We start from the raw sequence: 24,123 nt of genomic DNA, 5'->3' as shown, positions 1-24,123 counted from the left end.
CCTTCTTATGCTAGGGGCTCCAGAGCTGAACACAGTACTCCAAGTGGGGTCTCACAAGAGCAGAGTAGAGAGGGAGAATCAGCAACTTCAACCTGCTGGCCATGCTTCGTTTTGATGCAGCCCAGGATACAGCTGGCCTTTTGGGATGCCAGCACACATTGATGGGTCATATTCAACATCCCCAAGTCCTTCTCTGCAGGGCTGCTCTAAATCCATTCACTTCTCAGCCTGTATTTGTGCTTGGGATTGCCCCAATCCAGGTGCAGGACCTTGCTCTTGGTCTTGTTGAACTTTATGAGGTTTGCAGGGCCCCACCTCTCCAGCCTGTCAAGGTCCCTCTGGATGGCATCCTTTCCCTCCAGGGTGTCAAATGCACCACACAGCTTGGTGTCAGCAGCAAACTTGCTGCGGGTGCCCTCAATCCCACTGTCCATGTCACCGACAAAGATGTGAAATGGCACTGCTCCCAATACCAGCTCCTGAGGAAAACCACTCTTCACTGATCTCCAGTCTACCTCTAGAGACAAGTGCGTGCATTTCCACATAAACGGTACAGACACATTTCAATATCTCATTTAAAAAAATACTCTGTCTCAAACAACAAATGTTTTTGAAGCATGATTTCCCATTGTAATCTTGCAAAGCAAATACATCCGTGCCACAGACAAAGCATGCAACACAAGTCTGGTTTAAGCATGATTTATCACACAGTTATGATCTCCATGCACAGCTCTTTTACAAATGTGTAGAACAAGGGTTCCTGTCTCTTCTGCAGGATCATCAGAAGACACACATGCTTTACTCCCTCTCTATGGGCTGAAGAACATACTGAAAATACAAAATAAAACCCTGGCACTAAAATAAATATAGTTAATACTTAAACAACAACAACAAAAAACAGACATAATGACAGTGTAACTGTATTTCTGTAACAAAAAAAATGGGTCAAAGTGACACCCACATTACAAGGTGCTAGGACACCATCACCGTGCATGTGCCTTACAAACATTATGGATTGCCGTGGCTCTGACCAACCATATTTTCTGGCAGCTCTGAAGCCACCTCCTTTAATAAGATCTGCACCTTTCTGAGAGCTCTATGCAATAGAAATAGAGTGGTTGGTCAAGATTTAGGAAACATTCCGCATAGGAACATAGGTTATTCTCAGAACCTCCTTGGATATCCCACGGACATCTGCCTACCTTGGACTGAGGAAAGAGAAACAAGATTTCTCTGATCTCCCCAAATCGGGGTGATTGCAGAAACACAGTTATTGTTTCCAAACTAAATACAACCAGACCTGGCTTCTACCAACTGCCAACAATATCCAGTGTCAACACCAAATGCATTCGCCTAAAAACTCATCTCATAATTTAATCAAATAAAACAACACCAAGGCATGAATTTCAATCTCATGTATTATACAGTCTACCATAACCTTTAAAATAAAAAAGTGTGTCTTTATCTGCAAAAAAAAATGAGAAAGGCTTATCTACAGTAAAACAACAATGATCTGTTCTTCTGGAGCTAGTCTGATCATCTTTTTAATTTTCCAGGTGAAAAAAGGAAATATCAGGTATATTGGCTTTTTTCCAATTCAGAATGAAAATAAACCCTGAAACCTACAAATTTTACTTGAAATAGTCATGTTTTCCACCCTGTACTATCCAAAAATACTTTTGCAACAGTAAAATTTTGAACACAAAGGGCACGCGTGCTGCATCAACAAGAGAGTCAGACCACAGACAAAGTGGTGTGAAAGGCTACAAGCATCAAGCAAGAAAAACAAAAGATGTCACCACAACAACAGTCAAACTCAAGCTCAAGGAAAGGAGTGTGCACAAGACAGAAAAGTGAAGAGGATATTCATCTGACCCTGAAGAACGGTACTGCTCTCAGACCTGTGCAAAGAGAAGAGTTACAGATATAATCATCTGAAGAACAGGAACACATTCATAAATGCATGTATTACATAGATACGTTTTATATCTAAAAATGTATTATATATACATTATGTAGGAGAAAAATCAGCAGATTATGTATTTCAAGGATACTTTGGTGACTAAATTTCTATGACACCAAAGACGATATCCCCTCTAAAGCCAAAAACCTTCCTGCAAATTAATGCATAAAGCACACATCTTAATGACAAAATACAGAATGTTGTATCCCAATCTTTAAGGAATGGTTAAAACAACTGCTTAGGGCCTCAGAAGGTAGAAGGAAACAGCTCTGAAAGAGTGCAGTTTGGTTTAAACCTATTAAATATTATAAATAGAGGCTAAAAGATATCCTTAAAGAAGTCTCAGATTTTATAATAAAATCCTATTATCTGTACTAATAATTAGGTAAAACCTAATTTTAATGTATATCAGAAATTACACTCAAATCTATTGACTAGCATGCTGAAGCCTTTTGACGTACAAGATGCCAGAGGACAAAAGGTTTTTATTCTTTCATTTGTGCTATTGCCTGTAATAGCTTCCAACCCTTCTGAAGAATCCTCTTACTTCTAACAACAGCAATCAGTAGTACAGCTGAAGAAAGACCCAGAAATCGAAACAACTTTTTCTTCCTAAGCTAACTACCTCCCTTGGGTCATCCGACACATCTCATATTCCCCCAGTCTTTGAAGTTGTTATCTCTTCAAGAGAAGGCTGAGAATTTATTTTTGTGAGTTTGTACAGTGCTGAGCACACTACTGCCACCTAACAAGCAAAGCATAAAAGGAAACTCCCAAAGATATATGCATATTAAAAAAGAATCTGGTTTTACTTTATATTTAAATATCTTTTCATTGCCTGAAAAGAAGCATCAGAATTAACTCCGTGGGGAACCGTTGCTCAAGCTGCCTTGCTGCTGTATGCTCAAGCTGCCGTGTCAAAGATTCAACCACATTCCCACTCAACATCACTGATAAAAGTTCCATTTAAGTCACCAGTTCATTACGATCAACGTTTTACAGGGTAATTCTGAAAGAAATAAAGGGGGTGGGAGTGAGGGATTTTCATAACCAAGCTCCATGTTGTTATGTTAGAAGGTCCTTAGAACTGCTTATTAAAACTATTCATAATTTGTATTCTGCATTTGGAGAAAAACAGAAGCATCATTTTACATAATAAGGAATGAAAGAACTTACTGATGATCGGAAGCCCAGCGCAATGCTGCTTGAACTTGAGTAATGAACCTATCCAAAAAACTGCTAATTGAGGGATGCCTTGAAGGAAGCTGAAATTTCAAAGAATTTTTCTCTTTCTCCAGTTCTTCCAGTTTCCGCCTAAATTTATCAGCTAGAAATTTAAAACAAACAAACAAACAACAAAGCAACAACAGTTACTTAACAGTGACAAAAAGGGTCCATTTTACCTGAAGAAAAAAGGTTAATCAACAAAAAAGTAAAATACGCCTCAGACTGTACTTCCCCTTCTGATAAAATGTATCTGTCTGTTTTGCTCAAGGATGAACTTCTAAGACTACAATGAAAAACATCAGATAACCAGGACGCTAAGCTACTTTCTCCTATGACAAGGACAAAACCATGGGCTTTCCAGCACTTGCACAGAGTTTTAATTTAGTAAGGCTCCAAAGAATCTTCTTGAAGTTGTCATCTGTGCTCTTTTCCTAGAGTAACAGCTCTGATCTCAATTCTAAGAAAACTCCCACTCTTCACTGCTCCAGCTCTAAAACAATCTTAGATGACAATTACACATCTGAAATCTGATCTTCAAAAAATTTGCATTACTACCAGGTCAAGAAATGAAGAATCACAATATCTCAGGAATACATTTCAGCAGAAAATGTACATGCAATTATAGCAATTAAACAATTATTATAGGCTCTCCTGAATTATGCTCACTTTACCAACCAAAAAAAAAAAAAGTTACTTTCAACTTTAAATAACAGTGTTCCTTAAGCGAGTGCTTTGACTCTATCATAACTCCATAAATTTCTTAGAGTAAACTAAGTTCTTACTTTGTTTTCCTTCCCCATGTAGAAACAAAGGATCAAAGTTCCAATCACAAAGTATTATTTCTGGTATGTATATTCTCTGTTCTCTAGTATACCAGCAAAATCACATACATGATAGACAACAAGCCTGGCTGGTATAAGCCAGAAGATCTTTGATGACACACAAATCAGAGTTTTGAGCTTGCCTGCACACAAAAACCCTTTTCAGTTCAGTACTTCCCTCATGACTTTGATGCCTACAATTTTGCGTGATTAGCATTCCTTCCCTTCTAATGTTTTCAACCTAACATATTACTATCAGAGTAACATCCATCCTTGCATGCTTTTTTTGCTTATTTTCTTTCTTTATACTCAAAGGGGTTTTAAGAAAACGGGCTCCTTGCATGTACTTGTGTGAAATGATCCATTTTTACAATAATCTTTCATTAGTATCTGTTCTTCCTTCTGCTTCTGAGCTGATGGGGTGGAATAAAGGCATAGGAAGTACTAACGAGACTACCTCTTCTTCCTAAAAGTCATCATCCCTGGCCAGGAGCTGGTTCCAAGCTTCTTAAACTCACGTTATTGTTATTATTTGGGAGCAAAATGCTGCCAGAAAGCACGCAAGTTACTGCGGGGTCCCAGTCTTGGCCCAACAACCACATGTACATATTCGTCCAGCAAAGGAGAAATACTTTTTCAGAAGTGGAGACAAACCACATCTGTCGTGCATTTCTCAGGGATCACAGCTGAACAGATTGATCCTGTCCCTATCGCCAGAAGGAAACTGGAATTTGAGTCCACATAACACTCCTGAGCCCATCCTTTGACCAGAAAAGAAACACATCAGCATTTGCATTTCACATGGAAATTCAAACACAGATATCAAAAATAGCACAAAAATAGTTATAAACAGAAAAGTAAGGGTTGGGTTTTGACCAATGACCACTGAACACCAAAGCACATGGAAACATCTCCTTCTACTCAAACCCTTCAGCGCTGGGATTCCTGTGTTACCCGAGCAGGAGTTACAGCAACCCTCTGCAGTCATTTAACGATGTTGTCATTCTCCTTTGACATAATTGTGGGTCACACTGTGTTTGTGCGTCCAGTTGTTTCATCGTTCTACTCCTACCCATCCTGGCCCTAGAAACTGGCTATTTTGGGAAGGAAAACAGATGATGGGATCATCCACATGCTAATTCACTGTGCCTCTCATTAATTCTTGGCTGCAACCTGCTTTATATATTCCAGCCTACACAGCGGTCAATTAGTTTCTACTAACAGACATTTCTAAATAATTAGTTCCACTGCCGTTTTATAAGTACTATTGCTGGCCATATCTGCTTGTTACCTCTCAGCACTAAATGATTTTTTGATCCTTTCAATATTACGGTTAGGGGTTACATATCAAGAGACTCAGCGCCACCGAGGCGAATACCAGCGCGCTTGGCTTTTAGGCTCCTCTCCTGGAAAGGAGACCCCTTGGTTTGACCTGGCTGATGTGCATGAAGAGACTAAGGCACCTCAGTGCCAGCTGCAGAGCAGGGAACCACGTCAATAAGGCTCATCTCAGTCCAGCTTTCAGCACCGCAGCTCAAGAGAGATCTGGATCAAGCAGAAGGAAGGGAAACAATCAGAAGTCTAGCAAATAGGACATGGGAAAAACAGCACAATAAGTAGGAGTCCTCAATCTACTGGAGATAAAGACTGAGTGGGGTAACTTCTAGTACTGCTAAACAGCAGGAAGCTGCAAAGAAAACAGTAACACAACGCTCTTCACCTCTCCACAAAATTTGAGGAAACCTCAGTAATAAACTCAAGTTGCAGCACAGGAGGTGAGAAAAACATGAAGATGTAGCAAAGCACTAAAACCTAACTGCTTGGGACAGACAGGAAATCTCCACTAGTGTTGATTTGCAGGTCACATAAACCTCTCTCAGGAATAGCTCTGGCATAGTATTTTTAAGGCCAGTGAGATCAAAAATATTCTCCTGAAATACCATCCCACCATATTTTCTAGGATTATTCAACCAAGAAACTGACACAGAAGGCCTTTGCTATTCGTAAGGCATCAGACTCAAGTACAACACTTGCTTTTACTCTCATTTTAGTTCTGTAAGCACATAATTCCAGAAAAGAACTTTACAGAATTTCACTGGCAGACTGAGGCACCAAAAGAAACCACACACACAGTCGGATAGCTCTAGCACACAAAGGCTTAATACCTTGTTGCTCTCTCACACTTCACTTGAAAATAAGTCATTTTACACACAGCTTGCAGGCAAAAGGCAATCTCCCCACTTGACAAAGTTCTTAAAGGAAGGAACTTCAAAGTATGCATTCAATACATACGGTTTTACAAATGATCATTTGGAATAAAGTTTAATTCTCTTTACCAGTCTTTTATTTCCCTGTATTCTGTTGCTATCTTGCTGCCTTGCAGCGCCTCTATGAATACCATAGACAAAGCTTCTACTCCAGTGCAATCAACAGAAGTTAACCCTTAGACTACCCTCCATCACAGTCCATTACTGCATGGTGCACTTCACATATCCCACTCAATTTAAATGCAACCCAGAATACAGGCCTGGAAAATGCTGACTAATGGCTGTTTTCAATTAAACAGTCAGAGAACTGCATTACCTCCAAAGACCATGCTTTGTAATAGCTTTGAGCAATGGAAGCAATTTCCGTAATTTTTAATTGACTATATGAGAACATCTGGCTACCTCTCTGCTTTTTACAAATTCTCATATTGGTTTTATTCCCTTGAAGACAATGTTCATTTTATCAGAACTATTTATCACCATTTAAAAAACATTTAAGAAAATCATAATAGAGGGTAGAAGCTCATTTGCTACACACTGCATATATTTGTTTATTTATATCTGTTCTTTGCTGATAAGTAGGAAGATGATCAATCGTGCTATTCTACAAAATGTTTAACATTAAGAAAATGTTTCTTCAGTTCAATTAGAGAAGGCTATTTGATCCTGCTCTAAAAATGTGAAGGACCTAAAGCAGGATTTGTGTAGGTTTTGCACGTGTAAATCACACCTTACAGCACTAAAATCTTTTTCTTACCTGAAGGATACTTAGTGTTTAACATTAACAGTTAAATGGAGCAGTGATTTATGGACAGGAGCCATAGGACTCAGTGGGTTTTCTGAGGGTGTACGTACAATTGCTTTCAACCTCAGCAGTTGAGAAAGAAGCCACAAAGCCAGAAAGGTTCTTTCAGCACACCTCTGGGAAAGGAGGGGGGTGAGAGCCCAGCACGAAATGTCAGAGTCCTGGCTCAGATGATTAATTTCTTAAGTTACTTGGCCAGTCTTAGAAAAATTTTGCCTTTCCATGTTCCCTTCTCCTTATCACCTGCAATGATGTAGGCTGAACTGTCCTCATAGCTGTTCTTTCTGAGCTGAGCTTATGACACGTCAAGAGTATCCAGATAAACCTGCATCACTATTTCCTGTAACATGACTATCCTGGAAGCAAAGTAGTAGTACTAGTAGATATGCCACTATCCTCTCACAGAGGAACCTCCAATTGAGGCCAGAACCTAATTGTACTAAATTCAGCCAACAGGAAAGGAAAAAAAAGAAAAAAAAAAAAATCATACTCCATTAAATTTACAATCCAAAAAAAAAATGACAGCCAAAAAGGCAAATGGAGAGGTCAAAGCATCAGACATATAGTACTGGTGAAAACGAAGTACGATACTTTCAGTGAACCAGAAGCAGCTTAATCACCACTGCTCTTAATCTGATACTTCTGTAAAATACTGAATTTTTACAGTATTTTGAATGCCAACACTTTTAATAGTAAGAGCTTTATAGGTATTTTACACTGCAGCATAAATTAGTCACTTCCATCATTTTCTAAATGTTGTAGTAATTACATTTTTTTAAGTGCCTGGCATGCATAACAGTTGTTGAAGTACTGGACAGTTTTCTGTTTGTGACAACCCCTTATTCATCTTTATAATTGCACTAAAACAAAGGTACAATTCTATACAGTGTCTACCCTACATAGTCCTTATCTTCAGATTTGCTGCATTTGTAAATTCCTTCGAACAGCACAACAGTTTTAATGCATAGGCATATTCTGAGACATCATTTCTAGTTTAGTCAAGTCACAATACAAAAAAAACTGTGCCCTGTTGACTGTTTGCTTTTCATGTTCTTTCATAAATATCAAATTTCCAATGAAACCACTGAGATGCCTACATTTCCAGGATGACTTTACAGTAAAAATAATCTACGATAACATCAAAAGATACATTAAAGGAAAAAAACAAGCTGATTGCTGGTGCACTTTATCTGATATCAACATTATTTTGTAAGCCATGTTGACAGTACTGTCGCTGCATATGAAGCTGTACAGAAGAAAAACACATACCACTGATTCCAGGCTGAATCTGCATTTTTTTAAAAAGTAAAGGCTATGCAGCCCAATGGCATAGATGCCTATTCTGAACTAATTTTACTCTTGAGATCCCTCAAGACAGGGAAGCTGGCAGAAATCAATGCAAGGCTCCTTGGCTTGCAGTGCAGCTTCTCCTTTTTTTGGAGATGGTAGAGGAAGAGCCCTGGTAAAGGTTTCCAATCAGCACAGTTCACATACGTGAACAACCATTGGCTATGTATTAGTGTTGACTGCATATGATTCAATCCCAGTTCACTATGTCCCTTTCCTTGCTCTAGGAATTTCTAAGTCAACGTTGGCCTTTCTTCACTGCCTCTGAATATTTGCCACGGGTTGATTAGAAGACAGGATAGTCAACTTAACAGTAAAACAACTCAATATTCTACAACGAATTGCATTATATTATGAGATACTACTCATTTTTATAAAGCACGTTCTAAATAACAAAAAACTAAAAAAATCTGATGGACTACATCTAGGCTTTTATATTAAGGACTTTATGACTAGAGACACAGTCAGATTATGCTGAGATTTTTTTTTTTTTGTATCAGGCTCTATTCAAGCAGGTATTGTGATTCTAAAGTGTTTTGTTCCAGCTGTCAAAGAAAAGGCTCCTTTGTTATTGCCTAACCTGAATATACTCATAATATCATCCTAAAGGATGGAGTTTGAAAGATATTTGTGTGTGAGTGTGTGTGTGACAGAAGTCCAAAACTAGTACAGACAACATCAGAAGCATTCTGCAAAGGTTTATCTTCACACTTTTAAAAGCCGTGCTGTAAAAATGCACAACAAAGCAGCACAAAGTCTAGGCTAAGAGACACTAAGAAGTCAGCGTAAAGTTGCTTTAAGTTGAAGTTTGAAAGTAGCACAGATTGTAAAATGTAGCATATATTAAATTGTGCAGTGTTCCCCAAGGACTATAATACATGATGAAATCAGCTTGCAGTCCTGCTTAAAGCCACCAGTTACAGGTCAGCACCAGCAAAACCAAAATGCAATTAGACAATGTTATTTTCCTTCCATGGCAAGGGACACTAATGTAAATGTGTCAAATATTTTTTTCTTCTAGAATTGATATTACACAGAGAACTATGAAGAGAATTTAAATACAGGCACTGCAGTGGAGAACTCTACAAGGAAACTTGAAGCTTTTCTCTAGAAACAAAAGGGGAGAGAGAAGATAAAGGAAGTCTTTGTGGTGACTGAGCTGAAAACAGTACATCCATTCATTATGGATGAGTACCTGGATGCCAGAATTTTGCTTCTAGTTAAAGAAAATCTTTATTCTTACTCTCTTGTTCCCTGCATCCCCCTTTATGAGTTTCCACAATAACATTCAATGTTTTCTCATATTCCAAGTCTCCACTCTCACATTCAGAAGTCTACATAATCTCAGCTATATACATCTACTTTCCTCTTTCATTGTTCCTTCCTTATCTCCTGTGCCCTTCAAGCACTGAATTAAAACTTCAAATTAAGCTGATATCCTTCCCAAGCACTCTGGATCAATAGATACAAAACCAGAAACTGTTTACTAGTAAAGATGTTAGCTTGGTTCAACTTAGCTACTTTTCCAATTTCCACCATCCATTGCTGTTCTAGTACCCAGAAGCGATGCTGTCCTACTTTAATCAAAAAAGGCCATATTCTAAGAAAGCAAGCAATAAGAGAGAATAGTTTACAACATTTGTAATTTGTTCTCAAACTATTTTGCCTGTCATAAGTCAAAATCAATTCACAAATTTTAAAATTGTATAGAATCCTAGAATGGTTTGGATTTAGAAGTCATTGAGTTCAACTTCACTGCAACGAGTAGGAACATCTTTAACTAGATCAGGTTGCTCAGAGCCCCATCTAGCCTGGGGACTGGGCATCTGCCATCTCTCTGGACAACCTCTTCCAGTGCTTCACCACCCTCAACGTAAAATCCTTTCTTATATTTCGTCAGATCAAATAACTTCCACCAGCTCGAAGAATCTGAATTCAACAGCAAAGGGAATCATTCAAACACAAAGCAGTTGCTGACTGTTAACTTAGTTCCTTCCCTTCAAACCTGGCCTCACTAGCCAATTCCTCCTCCTCACCAGCTCACAGACACCCTTACAGCTCAGCTTCTCCCCATCCTGTGTCTATCTCTTCATTCTGTTCCCTTCCCACACCCCTCACCTCAGCTAACACCTGCTTCTTTCGTCTCCCTTCTTTCCCAGAAGGGATCTGGGTTCCTCCTGGATTTCTGCTAGACTTCAAATTACACTGACAGACTTACACAGGTCCCCTTTTCCTTCACCAGTCCCTAGATTGTGATAGTTAGAATAAAGTTAACTTTTGGGCACAGAAACTACATCGTTTACATATACAAATACTGAGCTTTTGCCAGTTTCCTATATACTATCTTCAACATTGCTTTCCCAAGATTGCTTTTGGTACCAAAGCATACATAGGGTAAACACAAAACAATTTCAACTAACTATTCTGGGCAGTGAAAACTGTAGCTTGATCCTGCCTTTTTTTTTTCCTGGAAACAGTATCTCAAGCATACTTTGTCCAATTGATCCTCCACTGCAAAATATTCAATATTTCCTGACATTTACAAAACGCACCAAATTCTGTAAAGAATTCAGAAAGTTTGTGGGATTCAGAGCACCACGCAAAGTAAATTTCTCTACAGAAACAGGTTCTCAAGTTGAACTGGAATGAAGTCACATCTCTCTGCAATAACCTCAGAGGATTCACTTCCTCTGCTACTGAGTTGTACTTCGTGCTGGCACTACCTACTGACCACTGTGGGTTGTTCCACTGTGTGAAAACGAGCAGACTTTCCCTTAACCGGTACAGAAATTCAAAGGAGACAAACTGTTCCAAGCAGTCTTCAAGTATTTTTTTAACTACTCCAAAACAGATTCTTAACCATTATGTTGCTGAGCAGTTATATTTTCACAACTAGCTGCCTAGAGTAAAAAAAGTCTCCAAGTATCCCTCTCTGATAATGACTCCATGCTGGAAGTGATATACTTCATGGACTGCTGATCATTTAGACCCATCTAAAAATTTTAAAAGCACACAAAAATAAACAAACAAAAAAAAAACCAGCCCAGCACATTTGTATTCTAAAAATTACCTTGGTTTGCTGAGCTATTTCCCCTTTCAGCAACTGCAAACCTCTGTTACAGAAGTTGAGCAGACATAACACACTTCCCTTGAAACAGCAGCTGTGTGTTCTACGCAGGAGAAACAAAGCCTGGAATCACCAAGATCTCCACCACAAAAGAGTCATGTGTAAGTTATCCAGCCCATACAGTAGGATAACAGGGTGAAAACACAGCTGGCAGCTCAAGGGCATCACCTCTCTGAAACATCTACATCTGTGCATCACAGTAGTGGTAGAGTCCATGCACCTGCCACATTCAACTTGTTATGGAGGCTTCCAGACTCCACATAGGTTGAAGTTTTGACAAGCTTAGTCTTGGAGCTGCCCACACTCCATTGTCAGGGAAAAAGAATAAAACAACTAAATACAAGGCAGGAAAACATGAACACTGTGCTCAGGACGGTCAGAAACAAAAGAAAAGCGTAGATGGCTCGCCCAGAAGCCCAACGTCCTACAAACGAAGCATTGTAAAAGTATCGCAAAATTCTGTTTTGCCTATCCTCATCCATCTATCAGTACTTTTACAGTGTTTCTTGTGGTATCATCAGCAGTTCAAGAGCATTACAGGAAGAAAAACAATAATTAAGAGTTGTTTGATTTCCCCACAGGGAGCTCACAAAACTATCTATCCATCTGCTCTGCATTGAAAAAACTGACATGAACACATTAAAGGAATTAACATACAAAACCTCATCAACATAAGTATATTTTCCATTGAACGCTAACCAAAATAGCATAGGAACATGTAAATCTTAAGCATAGGTTTATTAAAACATTGCAAGGAAAATAAAAAGCAGGAGTAGTTACAGGCATAATCAAGACAGCCCACCTAGAAAGAGTAGCTTTTCTTAGTCCACAGTTTCTTTTTAGGCATCTATATGTAGTTATATTTTCAGTGGGGAAGGAAAAAAAAAAAAAGCAGTAGGGATATACAGCACAGTTTCATGGAAAAGGTTCTGCCCATGGCTGTACCAAGTGGCTTCAAGCCACACTGAATATTCTACAGTGCTGGTTACACATTTCAGATGAATAATCCCACTTCTTCCAGTTTCTAGGTACTCCTTCTGTAAAAATGTAGATAGGAACAATTGCTCCACAGGGGCCTCATTAGGCCTAATTAACACCTGTGTGAGACCTTCAGATAAAAGGATTGCTGTAATTACACAATCCAAACTGCCTCTTGCATTAAGAAACCTTGTAGCATCCCTTTCATAATTTGACCTTTTCTCAAAAGTTAGTGCCCTTTTGTTCTTTTACAGGACTCTTCCCTCCTAGAGTCACCTCTTAATTTTCTAATTTTAAGAGAAGACAAAGCCCAGACTCTTTCTCCTGTTTGAATAAAAGGCATTTTGGAATTGGGATGGGATTATTTTTGGTTTGTTGTTTTCTTGTCTGTGGTGCTTTTTTTTTTTTAATTCTTGTCCCCCTACCTTCCTCCCTTTCATATACTTTACTTTTTTTTCATGGTTATGATATTCTTCTCATCCTGGCTCTGCAGCTGCCCCCATTGTCCCAGCACAGTGCTCCTGGAAATGTTTCAGGCTTAAGAATTAGCACCCCGAGCACACAAGGCAGTGGGCAGGGCTGCACAGCAGGATGTTGGCAGAGGTCAGTGGGGAGAAGACCAAAGGGCTCTTTAGCCAAGTTCCACAGTCCTTCAAGCTCCACTTGGGTCCCCTTTCAGAGAAGCAGTTACAGATAAGACAACATCCCATCGACAACCAAGAGCAGCTAGAGGCCCGGCTGGATCGCATTCCCATGGGAACAGCGGAGCCCAGCCAACAACTTTGCAGCAGTCACTGCAAAGAAGCTGCAGCTCTTCCAGCATGCGGATCCACAGCCGAGCCACCCGCACGTCCAGCGGAGGGGAGCACAGCCGTGCAAAGGCACCTCCACTGGTTGCTGTGCTTCAAGCTAAGAGACTTGAGAATTTTAAATGCAGGCATCACTGTCTTCATGAGCTCAGGATGGAACTAGTTTCACTGCCTCCAGCAGCCTCTCCACCTGCTCCTCAGAGCCCCCTCAGGCTGTGAATTAAAGCTGCCAGACCAGTATCTGTGTTGACGGAGAGCCAGGTGAGAATCAGAGCCAGGAGACAAGGGGAAAGAGGAGGAGAATGGGACTCTGATGGGACTTGGCCTGTAGAGGAAAGGGCAAAAGCACCTGCCAGAAATCAAGCTTTGGCTATTGCCATGTACTCCCAGAAGGGATTCAGCAAAGCAGATGCTCCAAAAAGGACAAGAGATTTGCCATTTTAATATGAACTCACATACAAAAGACAGGATGTCTTTTGACCCTGTTGTAGGGCCCAGAACTGCAGCTCACTCAATAAAGGTTTTGCTTCCAGCCCTGCAGCTCAGCTTTCTACACACCTCCTGCAATCACGTAAAATAAATGCATTAAAGCCTACTCTCTTCTGTTGCACGCGTTAACTACAAATTGAAACACAGAAATAAGGTTTTTTATTAGCGTACAGCTTCACAATAACTAACTTCTACTTTCTTTATGTTACAATTTTTAAATAGTATCCACTACATCAATGTCACAAATTGGTAAAGGTCACTCCACCCAATTTTGCTATGAATTTCACTCCACGTCAGTACATCCACAGAACCTGGCTTACCACAGCAAAATAAACATTTCTATCCAGTCTCTCGCCTTGACTCTGTCCAGCAGCATCCCCTACTTTGGAAATTCTTTGAGCAGGCTGTCTTTGAAATAACGAGTGAGGATTACATTATAGAGGTTGCTGTTTAGACACATTAAACATCTGGGGGATTTTTCAGTTCCAAATACTTCATGCAAATGCAAGAGAAGATAGCTGAGCTGCTCTCCCCTCCCACACCCATTCAGCTCCTTTTTACCTCAACTGGACAGCTTGAGAAGGACTCTGGTAAAATATGTAGATCAGACAGATGGTATTTGCTGCTCTTTTATCTTTTATCTGTTGCTCAACAGTTTTAAGAAGCCATAATAATTCATTTCTTGAACAGTCTTAGATACATCCTAGGTTCCACTACAACCCTGTCTTACCCATTTTGTGAAGTGGGATTATTTTATTTACAGGACTTATCAGAATCTTTAGCCAGGGCAGAGATACTGGATTATACCAAGACACCCAAAATAACTGACTTTTGTCCTTTATCTTTAAGTTTCTCCTCAAAAAGCACAATCCTCCCCCTTCTTTATTTAGAAAGGCAGCAGAACTCCGTGCTTTCAAGCTGAAGCAGTGGGGCAGGGAGGTTTTGCCCTCCTTTACGGTTCTCTTTCCACTACTCATCCTCCTCTTAGCACATGCTTGTAGCTTCCCATTCCTCCCCACAGCTAGAACTTCTCTATTCCTAGAATTATACTTGACCACTATTTCTTTAATATATAATAACCAAGGAAGCTATTCATACATACATATATGTATATATGCATTTTGTATATACAGTGTGTATATATGTATAATGTGTATATATAAATACATGTACACACATAGACCCTCCTATCCTTTTGGGAGACATGTTTTCCTTGTCACATATTGAAAACTTTATCTTTTATTCCTCTTCCTTTTATATAAAGAAGTGTTATGACAAGAAGCAAAGTTAAAATACAGAAAGTCGTTCTTATTTGGTTACAGAACAATGCAGTGGGGGGGAGGAAAGAGTTAAAACAATAGACTTGACTGAAATATCACTACCTGGTGACTGTTTTGCTAGAATCACAGTTAATCAGTGTTCAAATCACAATTTAGGCAGCAGTCGTTTCTAAGCAAGATGTTCCTTGGTGATGAAAGATAAGGAAATAACTTTTATCATGTTATTTACTAGAGGCTCCACATTTCAACACATATCTTCTTCCAAACAATAAGCTTCTGTCAAGTTAGCGATCCATCAAATGTGTCAATTGCAACTCATTTGGTACTACAGGACAAGCTGACACATTGCATAAAGGTCAAGTGGAAAAAAGTCCCTTCCACTACATCAATGTCATAAATCGGTAAAGGTCACTCCATCCAATAATTGTTACTACAGAAAATAACTTTGTTGCAATCTACATGAGAGGGAAAAAAAAGGCAGTTCAAAGCCTTCATTTTTTCCTCAAGATATCTCTAATGTCCCTTCCAACACAAATCATTCTATGATTGTATATGACAAACAAACGTTACTGTCACTTTCTTCCAGTCCATACAGTCTAATGAGAACAGCTTCACCTGCAGGGTCTACAGCTTTCCAGAGCACAACAATTATAACACAGAAAATTACACAAGGACAACTTTTCCATAAAAACATGCAAATTAAAATGTCAGCATTTATGGGTAGTAGCACCTTACAACTCTGAAGTTCCAATTGTGATAGCAGCTCAAAGGGTTTTACAGTCTTTAATTAAAACTCTGAAGACTCTGGTACACCAAGTGATGATATACCCATTTTATGGACAGCTCATCTGAAGTAGAGTGAAGTAAGTTTGCCCACAGCTAAAACAGCAAGAAGCAAACATGATCACATAGTCTAACTCAAAAACAACCAAAAGAAAGTCTGCTGTACTTTTTTCTTTTATCTCCCTGTTTCTGCATAATAATTCATTCTCTCTCATCAAAACTTTTACCTACTTCTCTTAAAAGTATCACTCTATTGTTTGGAACATTACAGCGTGTTATAAAATGTAAAATTAATGTGTACAAATACAGAAGTTACCATTAGGCCACTTGAATGCTGGTGCTGAAAATCTAAGGCTACGTAAGCAACAATCCAATTTACAGACACATGACCCCTGTCACTCGAGGAACCCTGTGTTGTGTAATGATGGAAGTGAAGAGGAAGGAAGAAGTTGAGGTTCACCTTGTCTCACCACAATCCTGAAGAGATTCATATATAACTTGGTGTACTCTGTTTCCGTTATTAATGAAAGATTAAAAATTAAACACTAGCACATAAGATTCAGATCCCCGATCAGCAAGACAAGTTTGGAAGAAATTTGGCAGTTACTAAGAAAAGTAATAGATTTTTACACACTAGACTCTAAAAGTAAAAAACCACCAGGACCTTTCTCAGCATGGTGTGCAATCCATGCTCCAATTGTACACATAGGGCTTGGGATTTGTTGAAATGCTGCTTAGTACATTTCCCAGATGCCACCCAAATTCAAAACTTTGTGTATCCTAAGCAAGCTTTAGCTTAAATCAAGAAGAAAAAAAACATTTGTTAAAGCAACAAAAAAGTTCATCAGAGACAGTTGCAACTCTGTCCCTAAGATACAGTGTAAACATCACTTACCTGAACATCTCCATAATGAGGCTAATGGAAATTGTAACATCATCAACATTAAAAACAGAATCAGGGTGTCCTGTCAGTAAGCACTGTAAGAGACACAGTACAGATCTCTGAAGCCATATATCCCTCTTTCAAAGCATTATTGCTCCATTAAAAAGAAAGATCTGGCACAGCACAGTACCGTATCCCTCCCTTCATAAGTTTTCACTTCCACAGAGAAGGAGAGGCTGAAAGTTGGCCAAGGGACAGGGTGGCATTCTTCACAGACCTCTTTGCTGCCACTTCAGCTGCCACATGCAAGAATGGGAGTGATGTTTGTTTTACCCTCTGGCACGTTTCCTGGCATGTGTCAAATTCAACTAGTTACTCAAAGATGCTCAATAACACCACTATCAAGACCTCAAGAAAGCCATAATGGTTTCAGTGACAAGCACTACGAACGATGGCAGCATCGCAATCTTGGGTGGCAAGCAGCTGCAGTAAACCATACACAGAAAAGAAACAAAATTAGTCTCAAAGATCTTTGTTCTATAGCTGTTCAGTAACGGACAAGAAATATAATTTTAAAGTATCTTATTTTTAGATTAACAAAGCACTATGCTGGTAAATGCCCCTTAAGAAGTGCAGGCTTTACCTGTAACTGCATTAACACAAAACCGTATAGCCCTCCTCATTCTTGAGGACATTATTTACATTTACTTGGAAACTTCATAAAATAGATGCATTACTGTGTAAATAAAATTCAGCCAGCTATCTCCTATCTGAAGAGGCAAAAGCCTAAAAAATTCATAATCAAAATATAAAGAATTCAACCTCCACCGAAGCCAGTGGGATTCTCAGGGGTACAACCTATTTGAAGGCTGGAGTGGCTATATAAGCCTAATCTGCTGAAGAAAAAATGTTTGATTTTACTATAAAGGACTAGAAAGAAAAGCTTACAGACAACACCTTATACCTTTCCAAGCACAATCCAGCAGCACCTAAGTACATACAACAAAACATGGGCATATTGCACCAGCAGAAGAAATTAAAACAGTCTTGAAGTGACAAGAATTGCCAGACTAGATCAGACTCAGGTGCAACTAGCACAGGATCCTGCCTGCAGCAGTGACAATTGGACGCTTCAACACTTCAAAGGATGGAGAGAAAGGCCTACAGGGGCAGCCTGCCAACCTCTGGAATGCTGCACATGCTTCTGGTGCCAGGAAATCCTACAGATCTCTTCAGCAGGCTCCAGGAATTACCATACCTTATATTTAGTGCAATTATGCCATGACAAACATTAAGAAATGAGCCCTCAAACAAAATTCTATTGTGTGAAGTTCCCAATGCCTTTTCCAGAAATATCATTTTAAATAGATTTAAGCAGAAGGTGCAATCAGGTACAATAGGGAATGTATCAAATACATGAAAGAGCATAATAAAAAATACAACAAAGTATTTGCATAAAGTTTCAAAGATATTACAACTCTGAATGTTATTCTTTCAGGAAACTCATATAGAATATTTCCCTCTATACAACTACCTTGTCTCCTATATTTTATTCCCATTACTGAGCTTCATTGATGATCAAAAGCCCTTTTTATCTAAAAAAAAAAAAAAAAAATCTACACAAGTTCTCCCTGACACTGCAAAACTTGCATTGTCATCATCCTAACTTATATTCGCCGTTTTCCTTTTTCGTTAATATTAAACAAGAGAATCAATCCAAAACTTTCAAAAGTTGAAGTCTTTTATAAGTAGTAAAAATTTCTCTTATCCAATTCAGATATTCCTGGTCACTCTATGCAGTTTTGCAAATCTTCCTTTGGGAATCAAGCAAATCATCATTTATTATTATACTTAACCCAACTCTTCAAATATGTTATTTTCCAAGATATCCAACTAGAAGGTGAGGAGCAAATTTAAATCTTGCTGATCACAAGGCGACAAGTAGAAACAGCAGCAGCACAAACTAACAAAGCCTGCTGGGTGAATAAATATAGAAGAAGGGCACAGGAGAAAGGGTCCTGGGGAGGAGACAAAAGACACTTGCCAAGCACCTTCCTAAAACACCATGTGGAGGGAAGAAAAGTTATTGCTAGGAACTATCCTAATGTTGTAAGATGAGTACATAGGAACAGAGGACATCAGAGTGGGAGACAAGGGAAAGCAAGCTTCTTGCCTTTCATTCACTGACGATCCTTATATCGCTCTGTGCACGCACAATGTGCTCTTCTTCATGAAGAATTCCCACGCATGAAAAACTGGATATCTTTTTTAAATAGCATCTGGTGGAGCTAAATTTGCACAGTAGGAGCCTTGGCAAGTCCTCATGGTCAAAGCTAATGCAGTAATGACATAGCGATTTATTACGCCTTTCACCAGAAAGGTACCCCAAGCAGCATATTTCTGAATGAACAAGTGCAAAACCTCAGAGTAAGGAATCCAAGTGAAGACAGTAGTTCTGACAGATTCCTACTTCCCCCGGGATTACCCTTGTAACGTCCCTCTTTCATTATGGTCATTCGCACAGATTTCTGTTGCGAGCAGCTGCCTATGCTTGGAAGAGCAGGAAGGAAGGAAGAGGCCATTTAAATACTGATTGAGAAGCAAGCATGGTAAGAGCACCGCCTGCACAAAGACCATGAGCAGGCAGCATAGCACTGAACACATCACAGTACTGTTAAACGTATCTCAGATTTACAGAACGTGTCTCAAAGAGGCATTCGAGGCCAAATTGGCACCCGCCTTGTTAGGAGGAAGCAAGGCAGCCATGATTTTCATCAGAGTTGCCAGTGATGAAATGCTCATTCAACTTTTTGACCTTACCCTGAGCTCCCAAGAACATTCTCTGACTAGAAGTAAGTATTGCCACAGCTACACCCTAACCTTCGAAATAAATATGCAGCATTTAATCTTAGCTGAGCAGAATATTAACATCTAGGAAGACCCAGACTCTCTGTATCTGTTCTTCTGCAAATTAGTTTGGGTTGTTGCTTTAAACACCTTTGCATAGAAGGGGCAATTGGTATTTTTTCGTGACCTTTAGCTGGCCCTGGTATCTTCTGTTTGCTCACTTGGAAGCTGAGATGATAGGTTTGTGCACTATACATCACTTCAAAAAAGACCTCCAGCTGTCAAAAATCAATCGGCCTGAAGATGAAAATCAGAAAGAAAAAAAAAAAAGAAAGAAAATTTCTAGTATTTCACACTGTTTCCTTGATTTTTCCAAAGGTTATCCGGTGTATTTTGGTACAGATAAGCCTTCTTGGCTGCCTATCACAGCTGTATAAATGATTTCTTTGCTTTCCCAAGGTTACTTCAAGAAATTCTGAAGCACAGATAATATTTAGCAATATTTCTTTCAGGTAGGCATTGGAGATATTAGGAACAATGTGTACCATTGCATTATGTGACAGATTAATCTTGAATATTAAAAATGGACTTTGGTAATTTTAGGCCAACATACAGCATATCTTTGTAATGGATGGAGGGAAAGGAATTATGATTATATAAAAAAAGCACAAGACAATGTTCCTTAGAATGTTGAACTCTGGAACAGGGAATTGGGAGCACAAAAGTTCACTTTTCTATAATGGAAACAGAAGAAAAGCTGTCTCTTAGGAAAGTGAGAGCCAGGAAAGCTTTTGGAACAAGCTCCAAAGAACTAATTTTCCACCCCTCCTAACTTCTGAAATAAAAATTGATTTTGTAGGCAACTGTTCAGTTCATTATCAGTTGTTCTTAACAGCATTCACTCTGAACGACAATTAGAGGCACTTCGCAAGAAAATTTCTATTAAGCAATTATACCCTATAAAATTAAAGCAGCAAAAAAAAAAGCTTCTAGACAAATTAAAGCAGGCACAGCACACGAGGCAGACTTGGCTCCAGCTCCAGAGGAACAGGACACATGATGCCATTGCTTGCACCCAGGGAGTCCAGGAGACATGGCCTGACACCGCTAAGAGCACAGTCCCTGTAGGAGCACACACAGAGGTACAAGAAACCTCTCACCACAGGCTTCTTGAAGTCAAAGTTCAGGTTTGCTTCATGAAAGCTACAACCCAGGAGATGTTTGTGGAGCAGAACCAAACCTGCTGTGTTATGCCCCTGCACGACTCCAGCCCTTACACAACCACTCCTCCTGTAGCCATCACGTAACCGAGCTCTGGCTCAGGTAAGGATAAAATTCAATTTTTCTCTCCCTATCTGAGTGAAACCAGTATTTTTCAGGACACTTCAACAAGCAAAAAGAGCTTCATCTCACATTTTTTTGACAAAGCAATTATTTGTTGAATGCAGGGAAAAAAAAAATAAGCATGCCACAAGAGGAGGAGGTAAGTCAAACACAGCTCAGCTGCTTTGCTGCCCACGCTGTTTCTGAGTAACTCCCACCTGTTACACTGGGGAGGCATCAGCCATTCACATACAGACATGCACTCTTGTCTTCTCCTTGGCTTGATTTAAAAAGAAGAGGCTTTCCTCCTTCCCCCCTCCTTTTTTTATTCTCCCCGAGAGAAAAAATAGCAATGAAATAGTTGTGCTGAGCACGTAAGACTGTCCCTAAATATTGAGACTGAATGGGTCAGTCAATACAACACCTAGAGATCAGCAGAGCCTAAATATTTTGAAAGCAGGAGGAGGGAAGAGAAAAATACCTCTTGTGTACAATAACATGCAGGTTCATCCTACAAGCAAAGTGGCACACAAATTAAAAAAAAATAAGACATTAGATAATAGCACAAATACAGTGCAGGACTTGGGGAATTAAGACTGGTTGTTTCCCTGCCAGATTTCTCTCCCCCTCCTTACTTGGAACTGTATGACTGTTTTTGAAAAAGTCCAAAAGAAGAAAAATAAAAGTCATTTAAATAACAGCATCCTACTGGTTCCTGTGTAGTCCTCATTACGAGTACTGGGCTTACAGGTGGGAAAAAAAGCACCTGAGACAGGATATCAAAAAACTTCACAAAACTCAGAAGACTTATCTACAGGCAGACATGAACAGACTTGTGATGGCAGAATAATTAAAATCAGAAAGCTATTCCAGTAGCAGTGCTTTTGCAGGCACAGTGCTCTGAACAGAATTAAATTTTAATTCTGGAACAATTCTACTTTGTATTTTTTTCCCAAAAATTATTTTTTATTCTTTCTCCTTTTCAGCATTTCTTTTCCCTGGAAGATCTTGTCATTTCATATAACATTACGAAATCTTTTTTTAAAATTTATTTAACTTTTTTAGCACTCATATCTCTTGACTTTTCTTGCTCTAGGTCCTGCAAGGCAGGTGACATAGGATGACTAGAACTTCTTTGTCCAGAACTTCTCACTATTTTCATTCTTGTTATTAGTTAGATGGAACAAGAATAATCAGCTGTTGAAGCCTGCCTGTGACTAGAGTGATTTCAGTTCTCTCAGAAGTGTTTTCTCTAGCAAGAAAAGGTCAAATCAAAATATTTCAAACTAATACCTCCCACACCCCCATAATGAATTTGGGTTTTATTTTAATTACTCTTATGCACTTAAATGAGCTGAGCTTTTTCTCTTCTATTCCTATTTTTTTGTTGTTCCTTAAAAGGACAGGACAGCAGATTCACTATGAATTTGGGCAAGAAAACATAACATTTTGCCTGTGAATGCAGAGTAGCAGATACTGCTTGTACACATTTGGAGAAGATCAGTATCAGCATAGCATCCTTAAGTCACCGGAGCTACTTTCTTAAACCTGGAAACACAAGACTTCAGCAAAATTACCAATGCACTCTTGAGCTTTCTGCTTCCAGTTTACTAATCTGATTCTTTTTCAGACTAAGGATCAAGAAATTGGTCCCCTGGATTTGTATCTGGTAGAGGAGGATTTTTCAGCAATAAACCGCACTAGCAGGCTTTGCACTACACGATGATGTATGGCAGAAACCTTTTCTCTCTGTATTCCTATACGCTTGTCATTAAGAAAGCTATTTAATTTCAGATTACTCCCTCTGAGAAAGTTCTCGCTGTGGCTCAGGATTCATAGTGAAAAGAGCACAACTTCTGCCCAGAGCAGAGCAGCAGCCCTAAGTCATTCCACTAGAGCACCACAGTACTCAGAATAACAATCCATTTCAGAAAGCAAACATCTTCTCCATTGATGAGGCTGAAGGTCACCTGTACATGTCTCATGATGGCACTCAAGATGATCTGCTCCATAAGCTTCCCCAGCACCAAGGTCAGACTGACAGGCCTATAGTTCCCTGGACCCTTCTATATGTCAGCAACAAAAGGAGACCTAAGGAGAATCGCCATCTTTTATTGGATGCAGTGGGAATCAGAGACAAAGGATGAGGTAAAGGCCAAGATACTTCATGTTTTCTCTGTCTCAGTCTACAACTAAGTCTTACAAACGATCTCTTTGTCCAAAGCATGTTACTGCATAAGGGCGAAGACAGGAAATTTCAAATACCTGCACATTTTTGATTAACGCTTATTGCCTCAACCCTATCACTGTCCTAAGAGGACTAAAGATACCCACAGAACAGCACATTTGCTACTTTTACCTTCCACAGGCTAAAGATAAGAAGAGAATGCACAAAAGCTTGCATATGCTGAAGGCAGGGCAGAGAAACACGGGGGAAAGCAGGCATGCCTGCAGGACTCAGAACACACCCCAGCATAGGCAGTTGGGTCTGAGCATGTGGACAGCGAGGACAGGAGAGAAATCTCCAGAGAAAGGAGTATTTAATTGACTTGAGGCAATCTCACTTTGCAGAGGAGTTTGGCAAGTGATGGAAGGTCTGTGGAGACCTCCAATAAAAGTATCCTATTAAGGAATTCGACTAGACACCACCCAGCAACCAGCAAGGAGCATTATCAGTTCCCCACAGAGGACTCACACTGGAAGACTTTCATGTTTGCTTTCACACGCTAGTCACAGCCATTTAGCATCTTTTTAATCCTCAATTACACAGAAGTTGCATTACCGCACCATCTAGAAGTTTCTGTCTACGGCCAATTATTTCTTAAGCAGACAATAATTAAAAAGAACAGGTGTCCCCCCGCTCCCTTAAAATGCTTATATGCTAAATGCTAAGACAAAGGCAGCAAAATCAACTTCTAGTTGTTGGTTGAATTAAGTCATGCCGTCTCCAGCGGTCACATTGCAAATGAAAGACAGCTTCCTAATCCGGAGTTAATATTTCTAAAGAGGAAGGGAAAAATAAGTCTGTCCTGAATATAAAATTGGGCTGCATGATTTTGCAAGTGCAAAGTAAGCAGATGGGCTGGGTAGCAGGAGAGCCATGTCATTCACTCAGTGGGTACTGTCCAGATAGCACATCAACACTTCTCCCAAGTTACACCCATCAGAGCTCTA

At 39.5% G+C, this 24,123-nt stretch overlaps 1 protein-coding gene across 1 annotated transcript in view; it reads right to left on the bottom strand.

Moving 5' to 3' along the window:
• The window catches only part of DISC1 (disrupted in schizophrenia 1), a gene marked incomplete at its 5' end in the record, with an annotated part of 72,605 nt that overhangs the window by 38,466 nt on the left and 10,016 nt on the right, over positions 1–24,123 (bottom strand). The window contains one exon of the mRNA XM_009868383.1: positions 3,140–3,290. Within this exon, the coding sequence (XP_009866685.1) occupies positions 3,140–3,290 (151 nt within the window). The remainder of the gene's footprint in view (positions 1–3,139; positions 3,291–24,123) is intronic.

Source organism: Apaloderma vittatum, unplaced genomic scaffold (genome assembly GCF_000703405.1).
Source record: "Apaloderma vittatum isolate BGI_N311 unplaced genomic scaffold, ASM70340v1 scaffold16384, whole genome shotgun sequence".
NCBI lineage: Eukaryota > Metazoa > Chordata > Aves > Trogoniformes > Trogonidae > Apaloderma > Apaloderma vittatum.
Note: the sequence above shows the minus strand (reverse complement) of the source record. Positions and strands in the feature narration are given on the sequence as shown.